At 37.4% G+C, this 19,496-nt stretch overlaps 1 protein-coding gene across 1 annotated transcript in view; it reads left to right on the forward strand.

Moving 5' to 3' along the window:
- Positions 1 to 5,091: 5,091 nt before the first annotated feature.
- LOC134211549 (glutamate decarboxylase) overlaps positions 5,092 to 19,496 on the forward strand; it is a 67,256-nt gene continuing 52,851 nt past the window's right edge. Inside the window, exons 1-2 of the mRNA XM_062688515.1 lie at positions 5,092 to 5,832; positions 5,917 to 5,986. Of these exons, the coding sequence (XP_062544499.1) occupies positions 5,923 to 5,986 (64 nt within the window). The 5' untranslated portion in view covers positions 5,092 to 5,832; positions 5,917 to 5,922. The remainder of the gene's footprint in view (positions 5,833 to 5,916; positions 5,987 to 19,496) is intronic.

A 19,496-nucleotide genomic window follows, 5' to 3' on the forward strand; every position in this document is an offset into this window, starting at 1 on the left:
TGTTTCATCAAAAACCATTTCCTACTCTGCAAAACAGAAATCAATCTTCCATCCGAAGGAGTTGATGAACCAATGCACCATGCGTTTCCATATGATTGTATGCTTATACGTCGAACATGTTCAAAGCTTATTGGTATAAAAAGCAATAAATCTCCGAAAGTAATGAAATTACAAACTTGGTGTCTTTGACAAAGTTTTTCAGGATAACTTTTGCTACTACTCTCGCGAAAACTTATACCTTGCATGTTGTAAAGTAGAAAAAATATTCATCACACTTTTAGGGGGATTGATCAGTGGACTGAATACCTCCAAAGAAGCACATTGACTTACTGATAAAATATTTCGAAGACGCTTTTACGCTAAATCACATAATATAGGTAATATTAAATAAACGCGCTAAAAACACAATTTTAGCCACCGTGATTTGGCGAAATACGCCTGCGCATTGGGCGGATGCGTCGGCTGGAGGAGGGACATAAACGACGGTTCAACACTCGCCAACTGGAAGAAGTGCCACTGTGAAACGGATGAAGAACTGGAGATACGTGCTGCGGATATTCCAGAAGACAACCTAGAAGACCAATGGACCACCTTCATCGCCAATAGCGAGAATAATCTGGGCGACATCCGATTAGGCCTGAAGAAAGATAGAAGAGCGAAGAGAAGCCAAACCGCGATAGAGCGAGCAAAACACAGAGAAGCCAAAGCCTTATTCCATCAACAATAGGGTAACCGTACCCTTAGTGGAGGCAGCACCAATAGTGGAGGTAGTGGGGTTTAAATGAGATTTATCATTAATATACCATTTACGATGGTTCCAGTTGATGCGTCGTACTTTAAATATCCTGTTACATGCAACTTATCCTAAAATTTCGCTTGAAAAACTGTTGAAAACAATGATTTTCCTTAATGAAATTGACTCCCTTGCACCTATAGTGGTGCAACTGTACCAATCGTGGCGAATCCCATAAGAAATCAATGGATAGCACCACTATGGGAACCAAAATTAATTTGTACTGCCACTAAAGGAACAGTGTACCCATTAGTGGTGCAATCATTATTTAGTCGTTGTTGATGTTAAATGACATCAATCTTATTTTTATTAGCAATTTTATTAGTTTATCTATTGGCTAAGATATTAAAAATGATATGGAAATGCTAATATCATCTTCCAGACTTAGACGCACATGTTCATGATAGAAGCCTGAAGCCTTCATACGGGAGCTTGGCAGAAGGAAGATCATGTGATATGTGCCATCACAAATATTGCCCTCCGCTCGCTTTCAAATCGACTTCTATAAAAACATTCTTCATGCCTGCCGTATCCTAACGGAACTATCAATTCTATACTTTCGCCTCTAATTCTATCATGAACATGTGCGTCTAAGTTTGGAAGATGATATTAGCATTTCCATATCATTGTAAATCGTTTAACTTCACGTAGAAGTAACACACACAAAATCATTAATTTAAGATATTAAAACTGTAATTTTCCCATAATTACCAATTTAAAAATAAATTCTTTTGTGGATCTACTAATACCTCCACTATTGGTACCGTTACTCTACTCGTCTTTGGAGAAGGGAGTGAAACTCTCTGGCCGATAAATGAGAAACAGCCGCAGCAACCATGGACATTCGCCTCCTCTACGATATTACACGATGCTAAAGCGTGGCGATGATGAATGCAATGATGCCTGTAAGAGACACTAATGATCCAATGGCAATCCCGATACGATCCAACTGATCAGCTGAAACGCTGGCTCGAGCACTTCGAACAACTTTTCCAAGTGCCAGCCAGGCCAACACCTCCACGACATGATCTGCTTAGGATCCGACGTATAACACGCGTCAATACTGATGCTCCATCACTGCTAGAGATTCAAACAGCCATCTAGAGCATGAATTCGAACAAAGCCGCAGGAGTCGATCGCATATTAGCCGAGATTCTCAAAGCTGACCCCACGACATCCGTTCAACTACTACATCGTTTATTTCATAATTCATTAGAAGATCGATGCGATCCTCCGGCGGTAGGCGGTAGGCCGTATTCCTTGCTGGAAGATCCTGTTGAACCATATTGTCACACTCCGCCTCATTCTGGAGCAGGAAAACGAATTCCAAGAGTCACTTCACTTGGTATTCATTGACTACGAATAAGCTTTTGATCAACTCAATCACAAGAGTATGTGCAGCGCCCTAAGACGCAAGAAAATCATCGGCCTCATAGAGACGCAGTACGAGGACTGCTCGTGTAGAGTGCTGCACAATGGGGTCTTGTTCGACCCTATCCGGGTCGTAGCTGGTGTGTGGCAAGAATGTATTCTATCACTGCTGCAGTTCTTTATCGTAATCGACCAGATTCTGGTACGTGCGATAATCGATGAACCGAACCGCGGGCTGCTATGGCTGCCTATAACCATGTAGCACCTAAACGACTTCGAATTGGCTGATGACATCGCACTGCTCGCTCAATGGCGCTTTGATATGCCGAGCGCTCTTCATCGGCATCAAAGTCAAAGTCAACAAAACCAAATCGTTGAATGTAAACACGACGACCCCTTCCAGTTTCACAGTAGCCGAGCAATCAGTGGAGAATGTTGGAAGCTTCCAATATCTTGGTAGCCAAATTGTGGTACCAAGATTGACATAAGCGCACGGATCAAGAAAGCAAGGGCTGCCTTTGCGAGTTTAAGAAATATCTGGAAAAACAGGCAGATAAGTGAACGCACCAAAATACGAATTTTCAACTCTAACGTGAAATCTGTGCTGTTATACGCTAGCGAAACATGGTGTGTATCAGTGTAGAACACTTAACGGCTGCAGGTGTTCATCAACAGAAACCTGCGGTACATAATTTGTGCCTGGTAGCCTCACAACTGGATCTCAAACAACGAGCTTCGTTTTTTGTTTTTTGTGAATTTTTACATTTTTAAACGGCTAGGCGAACCGGCCCGATCTCGCTGGGTTTTTTTTCATATTGTATTGCCATATTGTCATATTTGTCATATTGTATTGTCAATTGTTTGTTTGATTGCAACGTGGCACTCTAGATTGATTATAATTCGAGAAGATGGCTTTCTTGAGAACTGATAAAAATGTTGTATTTTGACAATTTTTCAACTTTCTCAGTCAAACTCACCGACTTTTTGTATATATAAACACAGCTTATCTTAAGGCGGATCGATTAGTGACGAAATCTTGCAAATCGGTCCATCGGTTCTTGAGTTATATTGCCTCAAAGGAAATGTCAACTCATTTTTATATATATATAGACATACAAACTTTATAAACATATTGCCGCAAAGCTTTTATTTGATTTTAGGTAGCGATTTTTTTTTGAGTTGTAACAATATCGATGGCTCAATTTAAACTTTGATAAAATATTTAAGAATTTAATCACAATCATTTCCTGCTCGTTAAGCAAGATTGATTCCTCCAGGATCATCATGATCATACCGTGTTCAGATTTTTTTTGCTATTCCGGTTTGGTTTTACAGTTCGTGTTTGAGCGATAAAAAGGTCTACTTTTCCATAGGTACTAATGATATGGGAGCATTAATGACCAAAGAAGAAAAGCAGTACACAATCGTGACGCAATTTACGAAGTGTTACGCTTTGTAGCGTATTTTAAATTTGAACCCTAGCTTTTATATCGAGCATCCCTGAAAATATTACATTAGCCTGTAAGGCATAACTATGTATAAGACTATTCAGTGTGTCAGTAGCTCAGGATGGAAGTAATTGTCTTCCTAGTAAATCACCGAATTTGTAAATAATTAAAATATTTTGTAAAGCAGTTTTTAAATAATCAAACTATACCTTTTATCTGATTAAAGACAACATCCATGTCTTGTCTGCTGTAAGAGTTAGAACGATGCCTCATTACCACATCCGAAACGCAACACGAACTCTCTCCTTGTCTGCAAGGTTTTTGTATTAAACCTCTAAAATCGTGCATGAATCGTCAACCTTCCCAAATTATGAAAATAAAACGATATCTAAATGATCTGCATTGCCCGACTTAATCAAATGCATCATTTACGTGATTCGATCTGCCAATCGATGAGCTTTGAAAGTTTATAACTTATTGTTGTTTTGAACTGTTTTGTCAATAAATTAATAGAGTTTAACATAATACGGGAAGCACGAAAAATCATCAAATCATCATCATTTCTAATCGTGATGCAACTCTGGGTTCCTTCATAAGCTATCGGAGAATTACAGTGCCGTGTGCTTACTCGCAATATGCATTCTGTTATATTAGCAGCTACCGCAAACAACTGCGGTAAGATGCGCGGCTACAAAGCAAGACCATGCTGAGGGCGGCTGGGTTCGATTCCCGGTGCCGGTCTAGACAATTTTCGGATTGAAAATTGCCTCGACTTCCCTGGGCATAAAAGTATCATCGTGTTAGCCTCATGATATACAAATGCAAAAATGGTAACTTGGCTCAGAAACCTCGCAGTTAATAACTGTGGAAGTGCTTAATGAACACTAAGCTGCGAGGCGGCAATGCCCCAGTGGGGGATGTAATGTCAATGAAGAAGAAGAAGCAAACAACTGAAAACCAAAATGTACATCTCCTAAATTGCGTATTTCCTTCCCGAGTTATCTTAAAATACATCTTTGTGCATAATATTGTTTAGTGGAGTTTGGTGATATTATGAGGTTTGATGTGACCAATAATAATAGATGAAAAACTTCACTTACGTTTAAAAATTAAATAGAAACATTCTCAGAATCAATATTGACGACATTATTTACCAACCGAGAAAAGAAAATATGAATACTAAATGCTTACATGGCTGAGTCTGACTATGAAGGCTATCAACAAAGAAAATACTGACGTCAGTTGTTTTGGTTTAGAAAATCCAGCATGAATTCTACAACTGTTCGAGGCAGCCATTTGTATTCGAAAGCGAAGCGGAACAAAACTGTATTTGCTCTGCGAGCTTAACTGCCCACGTGCAGCACATTAAAAGGAAAATTCTACAAAAAAAGGCCCCAATTCGTTCTTTCCCATCCATTTCAATCCCCCACAAGTCGCCCACAATCCACCCACACAAATCCAACACCCAACACCGCGCAAAAGTACATAAAATATTCAGCAACATTCCCCTTAATTTATACAACCGCATTAGCTCCGCCTCTGCATGATGGCGCCCTTCGTAGTACTCACTTTCCACTTTTTCCATTTACCACCCACCACCCATCGCATGTTTCGTCCTTGTGCTCTTCGTTGCGACCTTCATCAAGAATATCCGAGCTGATGCTGCTCTGCAGGAAAGCCCCATCGATGACGCAATTACTTTTCCACCCTGCGGTGGCCCATTCTGGGTTCTACTCACACATAAACGGTCCAGCACAGCCGACGTTGTCGTCGATCTTCGGGCTCGACGCTAGCTGTGCGCTGGCTCTTCTGAGTGATGCTATTTTTCCTTCTCGGGGTGCGATAACGGTGGGGCCAAAGCTTTGCTGCTTTCAGAATCCTCAGCTTTTTGGCATAGCTAGTGGGAACGTCAGACAGCACGGTTTGCTGCATCGAGCGATCTTTGTTTGCACTGTCCGTCCGGGTACCGTGTGTGCAGTGGTGAAAATTTATCAATTGAAAATCTAATAAAAAGGGATCTAATCTCGTTACCGTTGAAAACAATTGTGAACGAAAACCGAATTGAATTGATTCAAATCGATTAACGATTGTGATAAAAAGCCAATTTTATCGGATTAAATGTGTTAAGGTTGTTACGTAACGGTTGTAGTTGCCAGTTTATCCATATCCTATCCACAGTGAACACATATATTAGCTGATCCGGAGGAGTGCAATAAAAAGGTAAAAAGTGTGACCATCAGTCTTGAATATGAAGAACTGCCAATGTATCTAACAATTTGAATTTATTTGCTTCCTATCTGTTAGATCAAAATGACATCGATTAATGTGGACAAATACAAGCTGTCTGACAAAACAGGCAAACTCACAGCCAAAGGTAAGTGTTACGTAACGATTTTCCTCTATTGATGATTATGTAATCAAAATGGCGGAAGGAATGACCCAATTCAGTGCAAAGAAAACTCAAATTAAAAATGGTGATCGAATCAAATGTATTAAATGGAATATACGAAATTACTACATACATTTCTATAAAAAAAAAATTTTCTGATTTCCTAAAAGTTAATACTGTTATACAATGAGTACCGTCAACTGGGGGGAAGATGATCATTGAGGTGAAGATGATCATTTGATGTGTCAGTCAAAAGTGCCAAATTTTTTTATGAAACGGTAGTCAACAATATTCTCCGTTCAAGTAATGTTACCGCTAGGTAGAAATCCGAGTTTTTCGATTATAAGCATGAAAATGTATTTTGTGGAAGAAAGAGAGAAATAGTCATAAATGACGCTATTTTCGTTTCAAATATTGACTTCGTAGACTTCATTATGTAGTAAATTCAACATTCATACAAATAACCTTGTGTATTTTGACTACTAGGTCATAATGATTTTAGTAGAGCTGTCTTGATCAACTTCACCCCAAACCAGATTACTCAAAAAATGTGTGATAATTTAATTTATTTTAATAAATGCGAACGCATTTCAGAAAACTAAAGTTGTTGATTATTGCAACGTATAGCAGTACATGTTTTGAAAATATTTGTTTCGATTTAAAATGTAAACACACATTGTTATTGCATGTTTTGTCTTAAAAATGATCATCTTCCCCCCAGTTGACGGTACCTTGAAATCTTATTGTAAAGTTATAGAACACTAGCGCTCGTTAGTGAAAATTAAAATACGCTTAACCTAAACATCAGGTACAAAGAATTTGTTCACCGAAAAAGCTTTTATTGATCTACCTAGTATCATTGTCTAGCTTAGATGCCTTCCTCTGAGAATTTATATGTTTACATCTTTTCCATAACTTCAAGCTGTGATCAATTTGGTATTAATATTTTAATAATAAATTCGATACACAACGAAAATTTGAACTGCCAGCAGAATTACAAGATTCTTTATCATCTCAACTCGTTAAAAGAAATATTAAATTTGACTCTTGTTCTTGAATCTCTTGGTCTTGTATAGCATTTTGTTGTTAAAAACCCAGATTAATCCACCTAGCGGTGATGGTGCCTTTCTCGACCTTCGTAAAATGTGTGTGCTTGAAAAAAGATGAGCTAGTGGCTAGGAGTAAAAAAGACAAATTTCTTTGTCCGTTCTATGAAAATCAGATTATTTATGGCAAAGATATTGTAGATCCAGTTGAAAACCGAAAATCATATTTTGTCCCATTTCCGGATGTCGCAACTGTATCGCGAGTGGTGCCCGACTATGGCACAGTTGCGCACTACTCGCGATGCAGTTGCAATATCCGGAAATGCGAGAAAATGCGATTTCGCGGGACCTCAGTTCGGTTTTCAGCTTGATCTACAATATGCTAATAAGAATTTCGACATTTTGTTTCCTTTTCCAATCTTTTTGACGTACATAACCCTGTTTTATTTCACCCAGTCATATATTTTAAGGATATCACTTTTGGATGTTAGTTGAACTGAAGCTCCGACTACACAAAAAGAAAACGAAAATGTCATTCCCATCACGCAAGCGGAGGGCAATATTTGTTATGATATAAATCTCATGACCGTCTTTCTGCCAAACTCCCGTATGAAGTGGGAGAGACAGAGACATCATCTCAGTTCGTCGAGCTGAATCGATTGATATATAACACTATGGGTCTCCAGGCCTTCTGTAAAAGTTTGGTTTTTGGAGCGAACATACAGCCTTTTCGTATAAAAAGCCTAAAATGGTGTTTCGGCCATAACTTCCGATCCCATAGTCCGATCTAGCCAATTTTCAATAGGAAACAATGGGACAGGATTCTGCGTCGCATGCAACTTGTTGCGTGTGAATCGATTAAGGTTAGGTGTCCGAAAAATAGGTGCCATTTTTGTGATTTTTATGAAAAAAGGTATTTTGGTCATAACTTCCGATCTTAGAGTCCGACCTGTCCAATTCTCAATAGGAAACAATGGGAAAGGATTCCGCGTCGAATGCAATTTGTTGCGAGCAAATCGGTTGAGGATAAGTGCTTGAAAAATGAGTGACATTTTTTACGCGATTTTTTCGTAGGATTTTGTATTTTGGCCATAACTTTCGATCCCATAGTTCGATCTGGCCAATTTCAAATAGGAAACAATGGGACAGGATTCTGCGTTGAATGCAACTTATTGCGAGCAAATCGGTTGAGGATAAGTGCCCGAAAAATGAGTGACATTTTTTACGCGATTTTTCGTAGGATTTTGTATTTTGGCCATAACTTTCGATCCCATAGTTCGATCTGGCCAATTTCAAATAGGAAACAATGGGACAGGATTCTGCGTTGAATGCAACTTATTGCGAGCAAATCGGTTGAGGATAAGTGCCCGAAAAATGAGTGACATTTTTTACGCGATTTTTTCGTATGATTTTGTATTTTGGCCATAACTTTCGATCCCATAGTTCGATCTGGCCAATTTCAAATAGGAAACAATGGGACAGGATTCTACGTCGAATGCAACTTGTTGCGAGCAAATCGGTTGAGAATAAGTGCCCGAAAAATGAGTGACATTTTTTACGCGATTTTTTCGTATGAATTTGTATTTTGGCCATAACTCTCGATCCCATAGTTCGATCTGGCCAATTTCAAATAGGAAACAATGAGACAGGATTCTGCGTCGAATGCAACTTGTTGCGAGCAAATCGGTTGAGGATAAGTGCCCGAAAAATGAGTGACATTTTGTTGAGTAGTTTTGCGCACACACACACACATACACACACACACACACACACACACACACACACACACACACACACACACACACACACACACACACACACACACACACACACACACACACACAGACATCACCTCAATTCGTCGAACTGAGTCGATTGGTATATAACACTATGGGTCTCCGGGCCTTCTATAAAAAGTTTGTTTTTGGAGCGATCATAAAGCCTTTACCGTATACTTAGTATACGAGAAAGGCAAAAAGGATGCCAATCCGAGCGATGTTAGATACATTAAACTTGTGATGTATACTATTTAACAAATTACTAAAATCATATAATGAAAATCAGTTATTTTTCATAATCTAAAAATACTAGTAAGGGGGCAGGGCAAAAAAGGTGGTTCTATTATTTTTAGAATATCCTTAAATGTGTTTGATTAGAACTAAAAAGAAAATAAAATCCATCGCCGCCTTGACCAATCGAATTAGTTTATCCGGAAATCTTTGGCATCAAAAGTAGGTATTCATGTTTGGATGCAACAATAGAGGCAATAAACTATAGAGGACGATTGTCGCTGCCGTTCCCTTTGTTATCGTCTCCAAACATGTTTTCCTTCGTTGACATTTAGTGCCTTATCCTCGCCGGCAAAAGATGTTTCACCAGTGACGACAGTGACAATCTTCCTCTATAGTTTATTACCTCTATTGTTTCAACCATGCCTTTTAGCTGTCACTGTCAAATAATACATCAGAAAGCCTGTCAGTACCTTGACAGATACGTATTTCGACCTCAACAGTAAGGTCGTCTTCAGTGTATCGTACTTGACTCGACTTCAAAATTGAAGTGAAGACATTCCACTAAAAAGCTCAAAATAATTTTCTTAACAAGGATGATTTATGTTGATCAGTTTATACAGTTTTCCATATTACGGAATGTTACGGATTTTTCGTTTCAACTATGAGAAGCAGGATTGAAACAACAATAATGTTCCATTGAGCTAAGCGGTGAATTTGCATTGAAACAACAATTTTGAAGATCTCCATCTATTTCCATATTATTTAATGCAACAATCGAAATAGTTGTTTCAATCGTACAAGATTCATCTGCGTGTGTTTCAGGTCTTCCAAGAATAACCTGGAGTTTAGGCTTTCAGATCTCCACGCATAAACTAATATCTTTCGGCCTATATATCAGTATTCCTAGCCATTCATGAATAAAATTGCGAACATACCTTTCAACATGTGTTCCATTACAGGTAGCCCACGAATTCCGTGGAGTATAGACCTTAAGGTCTATACCGGTAATGAAAGATCTATTAACTCCTTTTTGAAATGAAACATGTGTTAATGCTTCTTCTCGAAATGCACATGCTGTTTTTTAACGATCATTTGGATCAAATAGCATTACACTTCATGTCGGAGGCTTATTGAATTTGGTTATATATTATATCTAGGATTTGTTCAAAGGTTCTTTGCTATCCAATTTGATTATATGGATCCTAAGAGGTATTATCCATTTTGAAAAAGAGGTAACAGCCGTATGGCGCTCTTACACTCATTACGTGAGCAGATTTTCTGGGTTTTTACCCAAACCACCCTCCCCCCCCCCCTTAGATTTAGACCTTCAGGCCGAAACTCCATGGAATTCTTGGATGAACTATAATGGAAGAAAATGTTGAACGCTCATCCAATTCAATTGAGATCTCCAAATGTATAAAAGAGTGCGTGCGTCCCCTTTATTCCTCTCGTAGTTAAAAGACTATTATTCTTCCATTTACTTCCACTATTAAATGGAAGAATAATAGTCTTTTAACCTTGTAGCATTTCCCCTAAGACGCTCTAAAATAATTAATCACCTCTCGTAGTGTTTGTGATGTTTTTGCCACCCACTGTTATTTTATACGTCCTACACAGTGACATAAGTATTGGTGATTCTGGCTTTTTAAAACTCAATTCTATGGACCACAATCATCATAAACGAATAAAAAAGCAAGCACCCTAGCAGCACACAAATTGCACATAGGTTACTGCAACTCATATATGACCAGTTTTAGTCACAATCAAGTTGCTGCAACCACTTTTGTCTGACTTGTGCTGCTCGGGCGGCTCTCAAGGAGCTCTGGGCCTACCCAAGCAACCAAGGATGTTATCGATCATTTAGTAATCTGCGTTCGATAATTTAATAGTTTGTCAATAACTCATTCCAGAGGCTAAATTTCAAAATGTGTTGTATGGTGGACTTTTAGTGCGAAGGTTTTTCTACAACTCTCCTGAACAGGTCGATGTTCGAATTCCACTGCTAAAGGAGTTACGGTGCTAGTTGCTATACTTATACTAAATGATAACAAAATATGCAATCATTTAGTCTAAGTTACTGCTACTAGCGCTATAGCTCCGTTATTGGTGAAATTCAACCAACGAACTATTAGGCAGAGTTGTAGATAAACCTTTGCACTAGAAGTCCACCATACAACACATTTTGAAATTTAGTCTCTGGAATGAGTTATTGAAAAACTACTAAATGATCGAAGACAGATTACTAAATGATCGATAACATCCTTGGAAGCAGCACACATGTTGTAAACAAATTACTATCACTCAGAAAATAACTAAACTCAGTCATAAATGAGTTACTGCAAACAAATCGGCCTGAATTGTGCTGCTAGAGAATACTCCAGGCAATTGTTGTATGAGCTGGGATGCATATATGTTCCGTTTTGGTAAGGGTGAGTCTTTTCTAATTATCTTAAAATTTGGAAAACGATCCGTTGGGCTTAATATTTTACATGCTCGAGATAAGCTTAAAAAATTAAAAGAATCTGGATCATTGTATATGAACGACGTGGAACACAAAATAGGGTAGAAACGTTATTCTTAGTTGCCTCTCTCCTACAACGATTTTTTCTCGCTACGCCACTAATTTGCCAGATATGCCTTCGTTTTTAAAACAAAATTGATTTTGTAACTGATGACATGATGTAATCAAATGGTACGATACGGTGATCAGCATAGCATTTCTGGCAATGACAGAAATTCTGGAGATTCAAGACTCATCCAAGGATTCGGGGGAATTTCCACACTAAGAATTTTTAGGAATTGCTCAGTTAAGAAATTTGGATTCTTTAATTCTGAGTAAATTACCTCCTTCTTTAGCAGAATTCCTGAAGAAACTCATATTTCAAGAATTCAGGGTTATACCATCTCTACGAATTCTTGAGAATTCCTATCCAGAAGTTTTGATCATTTAGTCCTTCAGAAATTATGGGGATCCTTAAAGGATTTCAGAAATTTTTGACCCCTGCAGGTTGTCTTTTTCTTGAATTCTGAAATTTCGAACAATTTCTCTAGGACTCTAGCAAATTAGAGGTGTGCGCCGGTCCGATATTCGTCGGCGGCGGCGTTTTCGGTGTCACGCCGAAAGCCATTTTAGCCGGCGGCGGCGGCGTGAATCGACGTTTTCTTCATTAATACGTTTTTCAAAGATGTTTTTTTCGTTTTTAAGGGATATTTGCAAGAAATTAAAGGAAAAATCTAATGAACTTCTCCAGAAAAATTTATAAGTTTTTCCAAAATTTGGAAAATATTTTCGGATTGTCCACGGGAACTACTTTGAAGTTTCGAGAAATCATTGGAATTACCAAGAGAAGCTCTTTGGCTCTTTGTTTGGAATTTCAGCAGAAAATTCGTCGCAATTTACATGAGAAACTTCAGATTTTTTTTCCGAATATTTTCCTGTAGAAATTTGGAATAACTTCCCGTGAAAACTCTGAAGCGATTCTCATGTATATCCCAAACAATTTTCCTTGGTAAATCCAAAGAGCTCTTCTTGGTAATACCAAAGAGTTCTCGAAACTTGAAAGCAGTTCCCGTGGAAAATCTGATTTTCAAATGAATATTCTGGAAAAACTTGAAGAATTTTCTGGGACAGTTCATCAAATTTTGGAGGCAAAATTTAAAAGATTCTCCCGTTATTGTCTTGAAAATATCCAAAATAGCCAATTCAGCCGAACGACACTTTAGACCGAATTTCCATTTCGGTCAAATGGCCATTTCAACCAAACAACTATTTCGGCCAAAGGACATATTCACGATTTTTTCAACCGAAGGAACTGTTCGACCATATGACATTCTCGACCAAATAACTTTAACCTAGTAAAGTATGAAAACATAATGAGAGCACACAGAAAACATATTTTGATTTTGACATCAAATTGATTCATAATTTCTTTTCACAGATGAATCATCATGATTACATATTTTGATCTCATTTTGCTGTAGATTACTAAACTGAATGATATGACATCAAACTGTGTACTTATTTTGTTATCAGAAATCAATATCAAAATTAGTTTTCGATTTGCTCTCATCGACAGCAGGAATAGTTTTTGTTTGATGTCACAGTAAGATTTTTCTGTTATACGTTTTGTTATTTTAACCGTTAAAACGACCAAAAAGACATCAAATTGTAAACATAATCGATGATTTGTTGATGCCTAGCAATCTAGCGGTAAGATGCGCGGCTATAAAGCAAGACCATGCTGAGGGTGACTGGGCTCGATTCCCGGTGCCGGTCTAGGCCATTTTCGGTTTGCAAATTGTCTCGACTTCCCTGGGCCTAAAAGTATCATCGTGTTGGCCGTAGTGATGAACTTTGTCCTACTTAAAAATCACTTTAATAAAGAAACAAAAAAAATCGTGTTGGCCTCATGATATACTAATGCAAAAATGGTAACTTGGTTTAGAAACCTTGCGGTTGCAATATCCAAAATTTTGAAGGGAAAATATTTAAAAAAAATCAGGAAGCCTTTCTACTTTCAACAAACCAAGTGCTTGGAGGGGGATAATTTCCCTCCGAATATTTTGAAATTAGATTTTTAACAGTACTTGAAAAAAGTTTGTGTACCAATGACAACAAAAATTTGCAGACTATCGCTCATCACCAAAGTTAAATCTGTCTCAGTGAGGCTGTGTGAAAACCACATAAATTAATTTATTCTCGCTTAACTTTTCAAAATGACCTAAGTAACATTTTTTACATGAACTAACTTGAAGACTGCAATCAATAGCTTTCATGTTGTTCTGTTGTTTGCGCTATTCAAATTAATTCATAAAAAAATGTTACTTAGGTCCTTTTGAAAAGTTAAGCGAGTATTTTTGGGTGTGATACATCGGAAATGAAAAAAGTGGGATCAAGTCTTTCCAGTCTCCCCTAATTTTGCTCGCGCCTTCACCAAATTATCGCAATTTTCGCAACAATCAAAGCAATGTTATGACGCAATTCAATCAATCGAACCGAATCTTTGCAATCTCAAGTGGTTCACATTTGGATATAACTAGTTAGTAATCGCATGTAATGTTGCAATCACTTAGCAACACTTGGCTCAATCCACTTCTTCGCGATACATTAAAATGAATCAGCACATGCATAAACGTCTGATTTATCTTCCAGACTGTACAAGTAGTATTAATTAGACTGTACGGAAGTATCCGATCATTACTTTGAAAGGTAATATTTGAATATGATATCAACCAACTGCCAGAGTTCAACATTGTGTTTTTTTTTCCTAGAATATGTTTAGTCGTCAATACAACTGAAAAGCCCTGATGAAGTTAACTGCTCAGCATTTGTTTGCATTCTAACCCATATGGGATAGTTACGACTTCATACACAGTAAAGTAGTTGCAAATTCCATATTCAAGAATACATGCAACAGCTTAACGAATCGTTTAACCATAAAAGTTCAAATCCTGTATCATGAACATTAAATCAATTCGTATAGGATAATTGAATGTTTCTGTTTATGGACGGATAATAAAAAACACTATGGCTAGCTAATTAATTAAAATCATTCATTACTCCTGAAAAGACAGTAGTTATTGATAGGCAAGTTTTCCTTAATCCGGTGGAAGAATGTACATATGAATGATCTTGTTTTCACACGTACACGGAATTGTAAATATTATCACATGAATTTCTATAAAAAATAAAAGTAGATCCTTACCGTTTTTTCCGACATTTTAAATGTGTTTTTAAATCGAGCATTTATTTAAATGGTTTGGAATTGGCTGATAACGTTGCATTCCTAGCAAAACGCTCAACATTGGCAGGGTTGATCGTCAACGTCAACAAAATCAAATCGTTGCTAGTAAGTACGGTGAACCCTTCCAGCTCTACATACAGTAATAGTCGGGAAAGAAAGGCAAATGGTGTGAATAGAGCGATATATAATGCCTGCGGGCCATGCCTGATGGACTCACAATTCGATTTCAAGCACTGGCTCTATCATTGTGACCATAGGCTCATATATATTATAGCAACTGTAACTTCGGAACGTATTGGAGTAGCCATATGAATTAAAATTGCATCAGCTGGTGGGACCGTTCACCGTACAGCGAAAATCGGGCGACTGTACATAAAGTTGGTAAGCCAGTGTACCTTTCTCAAATATGTAAAAATCTGGTATGAACTACACTTTTATAAAAGATTCTGCATTGTCAATGACTTACAATAGAAAATCTTCTTTGGTGAAGAGATAGAATCAGTTAGCATTACTTTTAATCTTAAGATCTAGAAGCTACCTTATTATGTTCAACTCAGTTTTATTTATCCCTACCGAACAAAGAACGCTACAATGGAAAGCAAACACTGGAAAACCATTTTCCTAAGATCAACGCGAAGGACAATGCGGGAAAATCAAAAGCATTATGTCGTACCGCACGAGTGCTTTCAATTTTGTCTGCAGTTAACGATCCGTTAAAGTGTGGATAATCGTATTACTTGTGACCGAATATTTGCAGTGTCCGCTCAGGGGAATGTGTTTGTTTTTTTCTCAATTCAAACAAAATTCTAATCCCATGGAACGATGATGGAAAGGATAATGTTGAAAGTCTTCAGTCAGGATGATAAAAATACTTATTTTGCCCATGACATTGTACTTTTAAACAAATTTAATAACCAACAAAATTCCAGGAATACCTTTGCATGCTTTCCTTCAAGCAAGTCGCGCTGGAATGATAAATGCAATGTTAAATTAAAACCAACCCTCTCTGAACGTTTTCCTCCGTCTAGATCCGTAGACCACATTGCGTTACGCCAACTTCCGTAGCATTCTGATGGCAAAATAGGGGTAGTTTCTTGTCACTACAGGGAGACGTTTACGTTGGCGGCATTATAGGAAGCAAAACCCTCTTTGTAACGGACAACCCTCGTGTAGCAAAAAGCTGGAGCGAAACGAATGAGTGGATGGTAAATATTTCAATTTCAAAAACATGCTGCTGTTTGCCGATGGTACACAATCTGGTAGTGATTGGCGACACTTGCTACAGACATTTGGTTGTACTTTTAATAACAGACAAATAAAAACTGAAGCCATAAGAAAATTAATGTGTGATATGATTTGTAGATCTCTCCATCCGCGATGTTCCATCTAATCGATACATCTTGTCATGGACCACATTGTATTTGGTACTAATCGCATTCGGCAAATGATTTTCTCCTGGTTTTAGTCCAATATTCTGGTTACATGCACGGTCCGCTCCGTACTATGATACAATATAAATTTATTTAAAAAATATACGTCAACTTAGCATTGAGCAATTCGCACAATTTCGTAGGTGGTACCAGCCAAGACTATTGTATGAGAGTAGCATTACTTTCATCCGTTACCACAAATATTGATTTGGGACGAATCAATATCTCTTAGATGGAAGCAATGCACTTTCCAATAGTCGAGATCTGTCCTGGCCACGTCTTTGCGAATGCTGAGGAAGGGGAAGGATGGTTTGTTGGACACCTACTTAAGAAAGATGCAGAGAACTCTACGGCCTCTCATAGGTGCCACGGGAAGTTTTGGAATTGTTAGTATGGAAGGTTTTTACGATCAGTTTTTGTTCTTGCAATTCCCAAATGTTTCGCAATGATTCTACTTAGGCATACCTACATCTTGCCTATAATTTGGAAAAAAAAACCTTGTAGTCGGTGACCTGCAATATAATCTGATGATGCTTCTAACAACAGATATCCAGCTATCTGTTCCCAGCTTCTCTTCAATTGGCAATACAACTTCCAAATTCAATAATGATCCCAACCAGATAGTGTCCCAATTACAGGGGCTAGACAAAAAAGGTGAGATAAGCAAACATTTGTCGAAATTCAAAGTATTGCAAACAAAACACCGAAGAAGTTTTCAAGCAGAAAACGAATTATGCATCTTTTGATACAAAGTTCATAATAGTGGAAGTAAAAGGAAGAAAAGAATTTTATAATTGTATTTTTTCAAGAGTAATGGTTAGATTTTAAACCATTTGTAAGTTTCAATAAGTCGATTATTTGGCCTAAAACAATATTCGGAGCGTCTTCTTTATGCAAAACATTGCCCGATATTCATAAGATACCCTGTTTCAAAGTTACACACCAAAAAGCAAAGCAACGCGCTATAAAGGTGAACACCAGGAAAGCATGATCGTTATCGACAGAACGAGCTATCTTTTTAGTTTCAATTACTATCGCGATTATCTCAAAACCATGTTTTCAAAGTTGGCGGACATTAGAACTCAAGAACGGTTCGTAAAATTTGAACACGGTTTCAATTTTTGAATTTTACACATTATTTCTGTCATCGTCCGATTTGTCTTTTTTTCATTGACGATCCCAGGAAATTTATCGGTGAAAAAGGGAAAAATGATTGTTATTCGTTTGGCATAATAGGGGAAGAGGTTCGGTTGTGGGCACCCTTTTGTCTTTGATCCATAACTTTGGCCCTAGTTGATCTTATGCCAAAATTTGTATACCAATGAAAGCTAGACTAATACCCTACTTCTAGCGAAAAAAAAAGTTTGATTTCATCGGTTTGAAAAAAAAATAATGGCAATTTTGAAAATTTGACATTTTTGGACATTTCAATTTTGTTGTTCGGTTGTGGGCACCCTTGGAAGCTCAGCTAAAAATAAAGAAGCATGAATAGAAACCACCCAGATTTTAAGAAAAGGAATAATTTATTCATTCTAATAGCCAGGAGGCACTAAAAAATCAGATTAATCCACCTAGCAGTGATGATGCCTTCATCGATGCATTAGGGAGGATATTGAAAAAAATCACACGAGAAAAGTCTAAAATAGGTAAACTTTAGGTAAAGGGGCTTCAATTTTTCATTGATTTACGTTCTATTAATATACCTCACAGTCAAAAAAATCCTAATTAATCACCCTAGCGGTAATAGTGCCTTTCTCGTTCATTGCAAAAATTAATATTTTGGCCATAACTTTTGATCCCATAGTCCGATCTGACCAATTTTCAATAGAAAACAATGGGACAGGATTCCCTGTCTAATGCAACTTGTTGCAAGCAAATCAGTTAACGATTTGTTCCAAAAAGTGTGGATATAATAACTAGACATACCCAAAGAACAAAATAGAACATGAATTAAATTCATTATTTCAATCAATTATGTTTAAATAATTATAAAAACTGCATAAAAACGTCATTTAAAATAAGTTAGAGGACAACTAAAACGGTATTGAATGGTTTGTCAATAAAATAAGGCAGCCCATAACCAAACCAATAAAGGTGCCCACAACCGAATTTCGCAGCCATTTTGAAAAATGAAGAAAAAAATCGCGCTAAAATTTTAATGTAGGCTGACCATACGTACCGTATTTAACGGGACAGTCCCGTTTTTTAGACCTTCTGGTGCTGTCCCGTCGTAATCTAAAAAATCCTCAATTTGTCCCGTTTTTCAATGATTCTTCCGAAGAGCTCCAAAATATTATTCAAACAAATTCAATAGGAATCTAAAATCAAATATATAGAAAGTGTTTTTCATGTGTCTTTATTAGAGAGATTTGCAGCCCTCGGCTGGCTCATCTCCCAACAAAGAAGGAGGACGAAACCCATAAAAAATGTGAGATGTTATAAGTGCTGCTTTTTAAAGAATGCTATCCATGCCTTTTTGTATTTTCCATTGATCGACTTTTCTTAAGGTTTTTAACAGTTTTTGCCAAATGTGCTTCTCCGGGAATTTTTTTCATACAATTCTATTTAAATCATTATTTTCTGCTTATTCCGAAAGTATTACAATTTGGCCAATTTCATCACTGGATTGAACGAAATAAGTAACTTGGTAAGGAAGTATATCCTGAAAATCAGGTCACGCATCACGGCATGCAGCATCATCGTCAATAAAATTAAGTAAAGGGACAGACAATTTTTTAGATTTAATTTATTTTCGATTATTCTTTTTGAATCTTCCGAAGTAGGTAATTCAATTTTGTTTTCAATGCTGCTTTATCACATATTTTTCACTCATTTGATTCTTCTCGAAACACAAGACTTTCTGAATAATTATGAATATTTTGAAATCATCCACTGTAAAAAAATAATTTATAAATTAACTGAACGAAATCGAGTTTAAGGCAGTTTCAGACCGAGGGAAAATTTGGTCGGATTGAAGGCTAAATTTAAGGTCCTCACGTATTTTATTTTACACATCAGGAGCTCGTCTGTAAATTTGGCTCCCATGTGTTTGGACGAGATTTATGTGACTCCTTTAAGAAAATTAGCTATTCGGCCAGATTTAAAATACAATCCGGCGGAGATCCCCGAGAGTACGAGCTGTAAAAAAATACAGGCCCGAATTTTTCTACTTTTCGCAATGAAATTGCATGAGTCCCGTTTTTTTGGGAGCACATAGGAACAAAATCAATGGAAAAGATTCCCGAGGCGTGATGCTACTCTTA

Source organism: Armigeres subalbatus, chromosome 2 (assembly GCF_024139115.2).
Source record: "Armigeres subalbatus isolate Guangzhou_Male chromosome 2, GZ_Asu_2, whole genome shotgun sequence".
Taxonomy (NCBI): Eukaryota; Metazoa; Arthropoda; class Insecta; order Diptera; family Culicidae; genus Armigeres; species Armigeres subalbatus.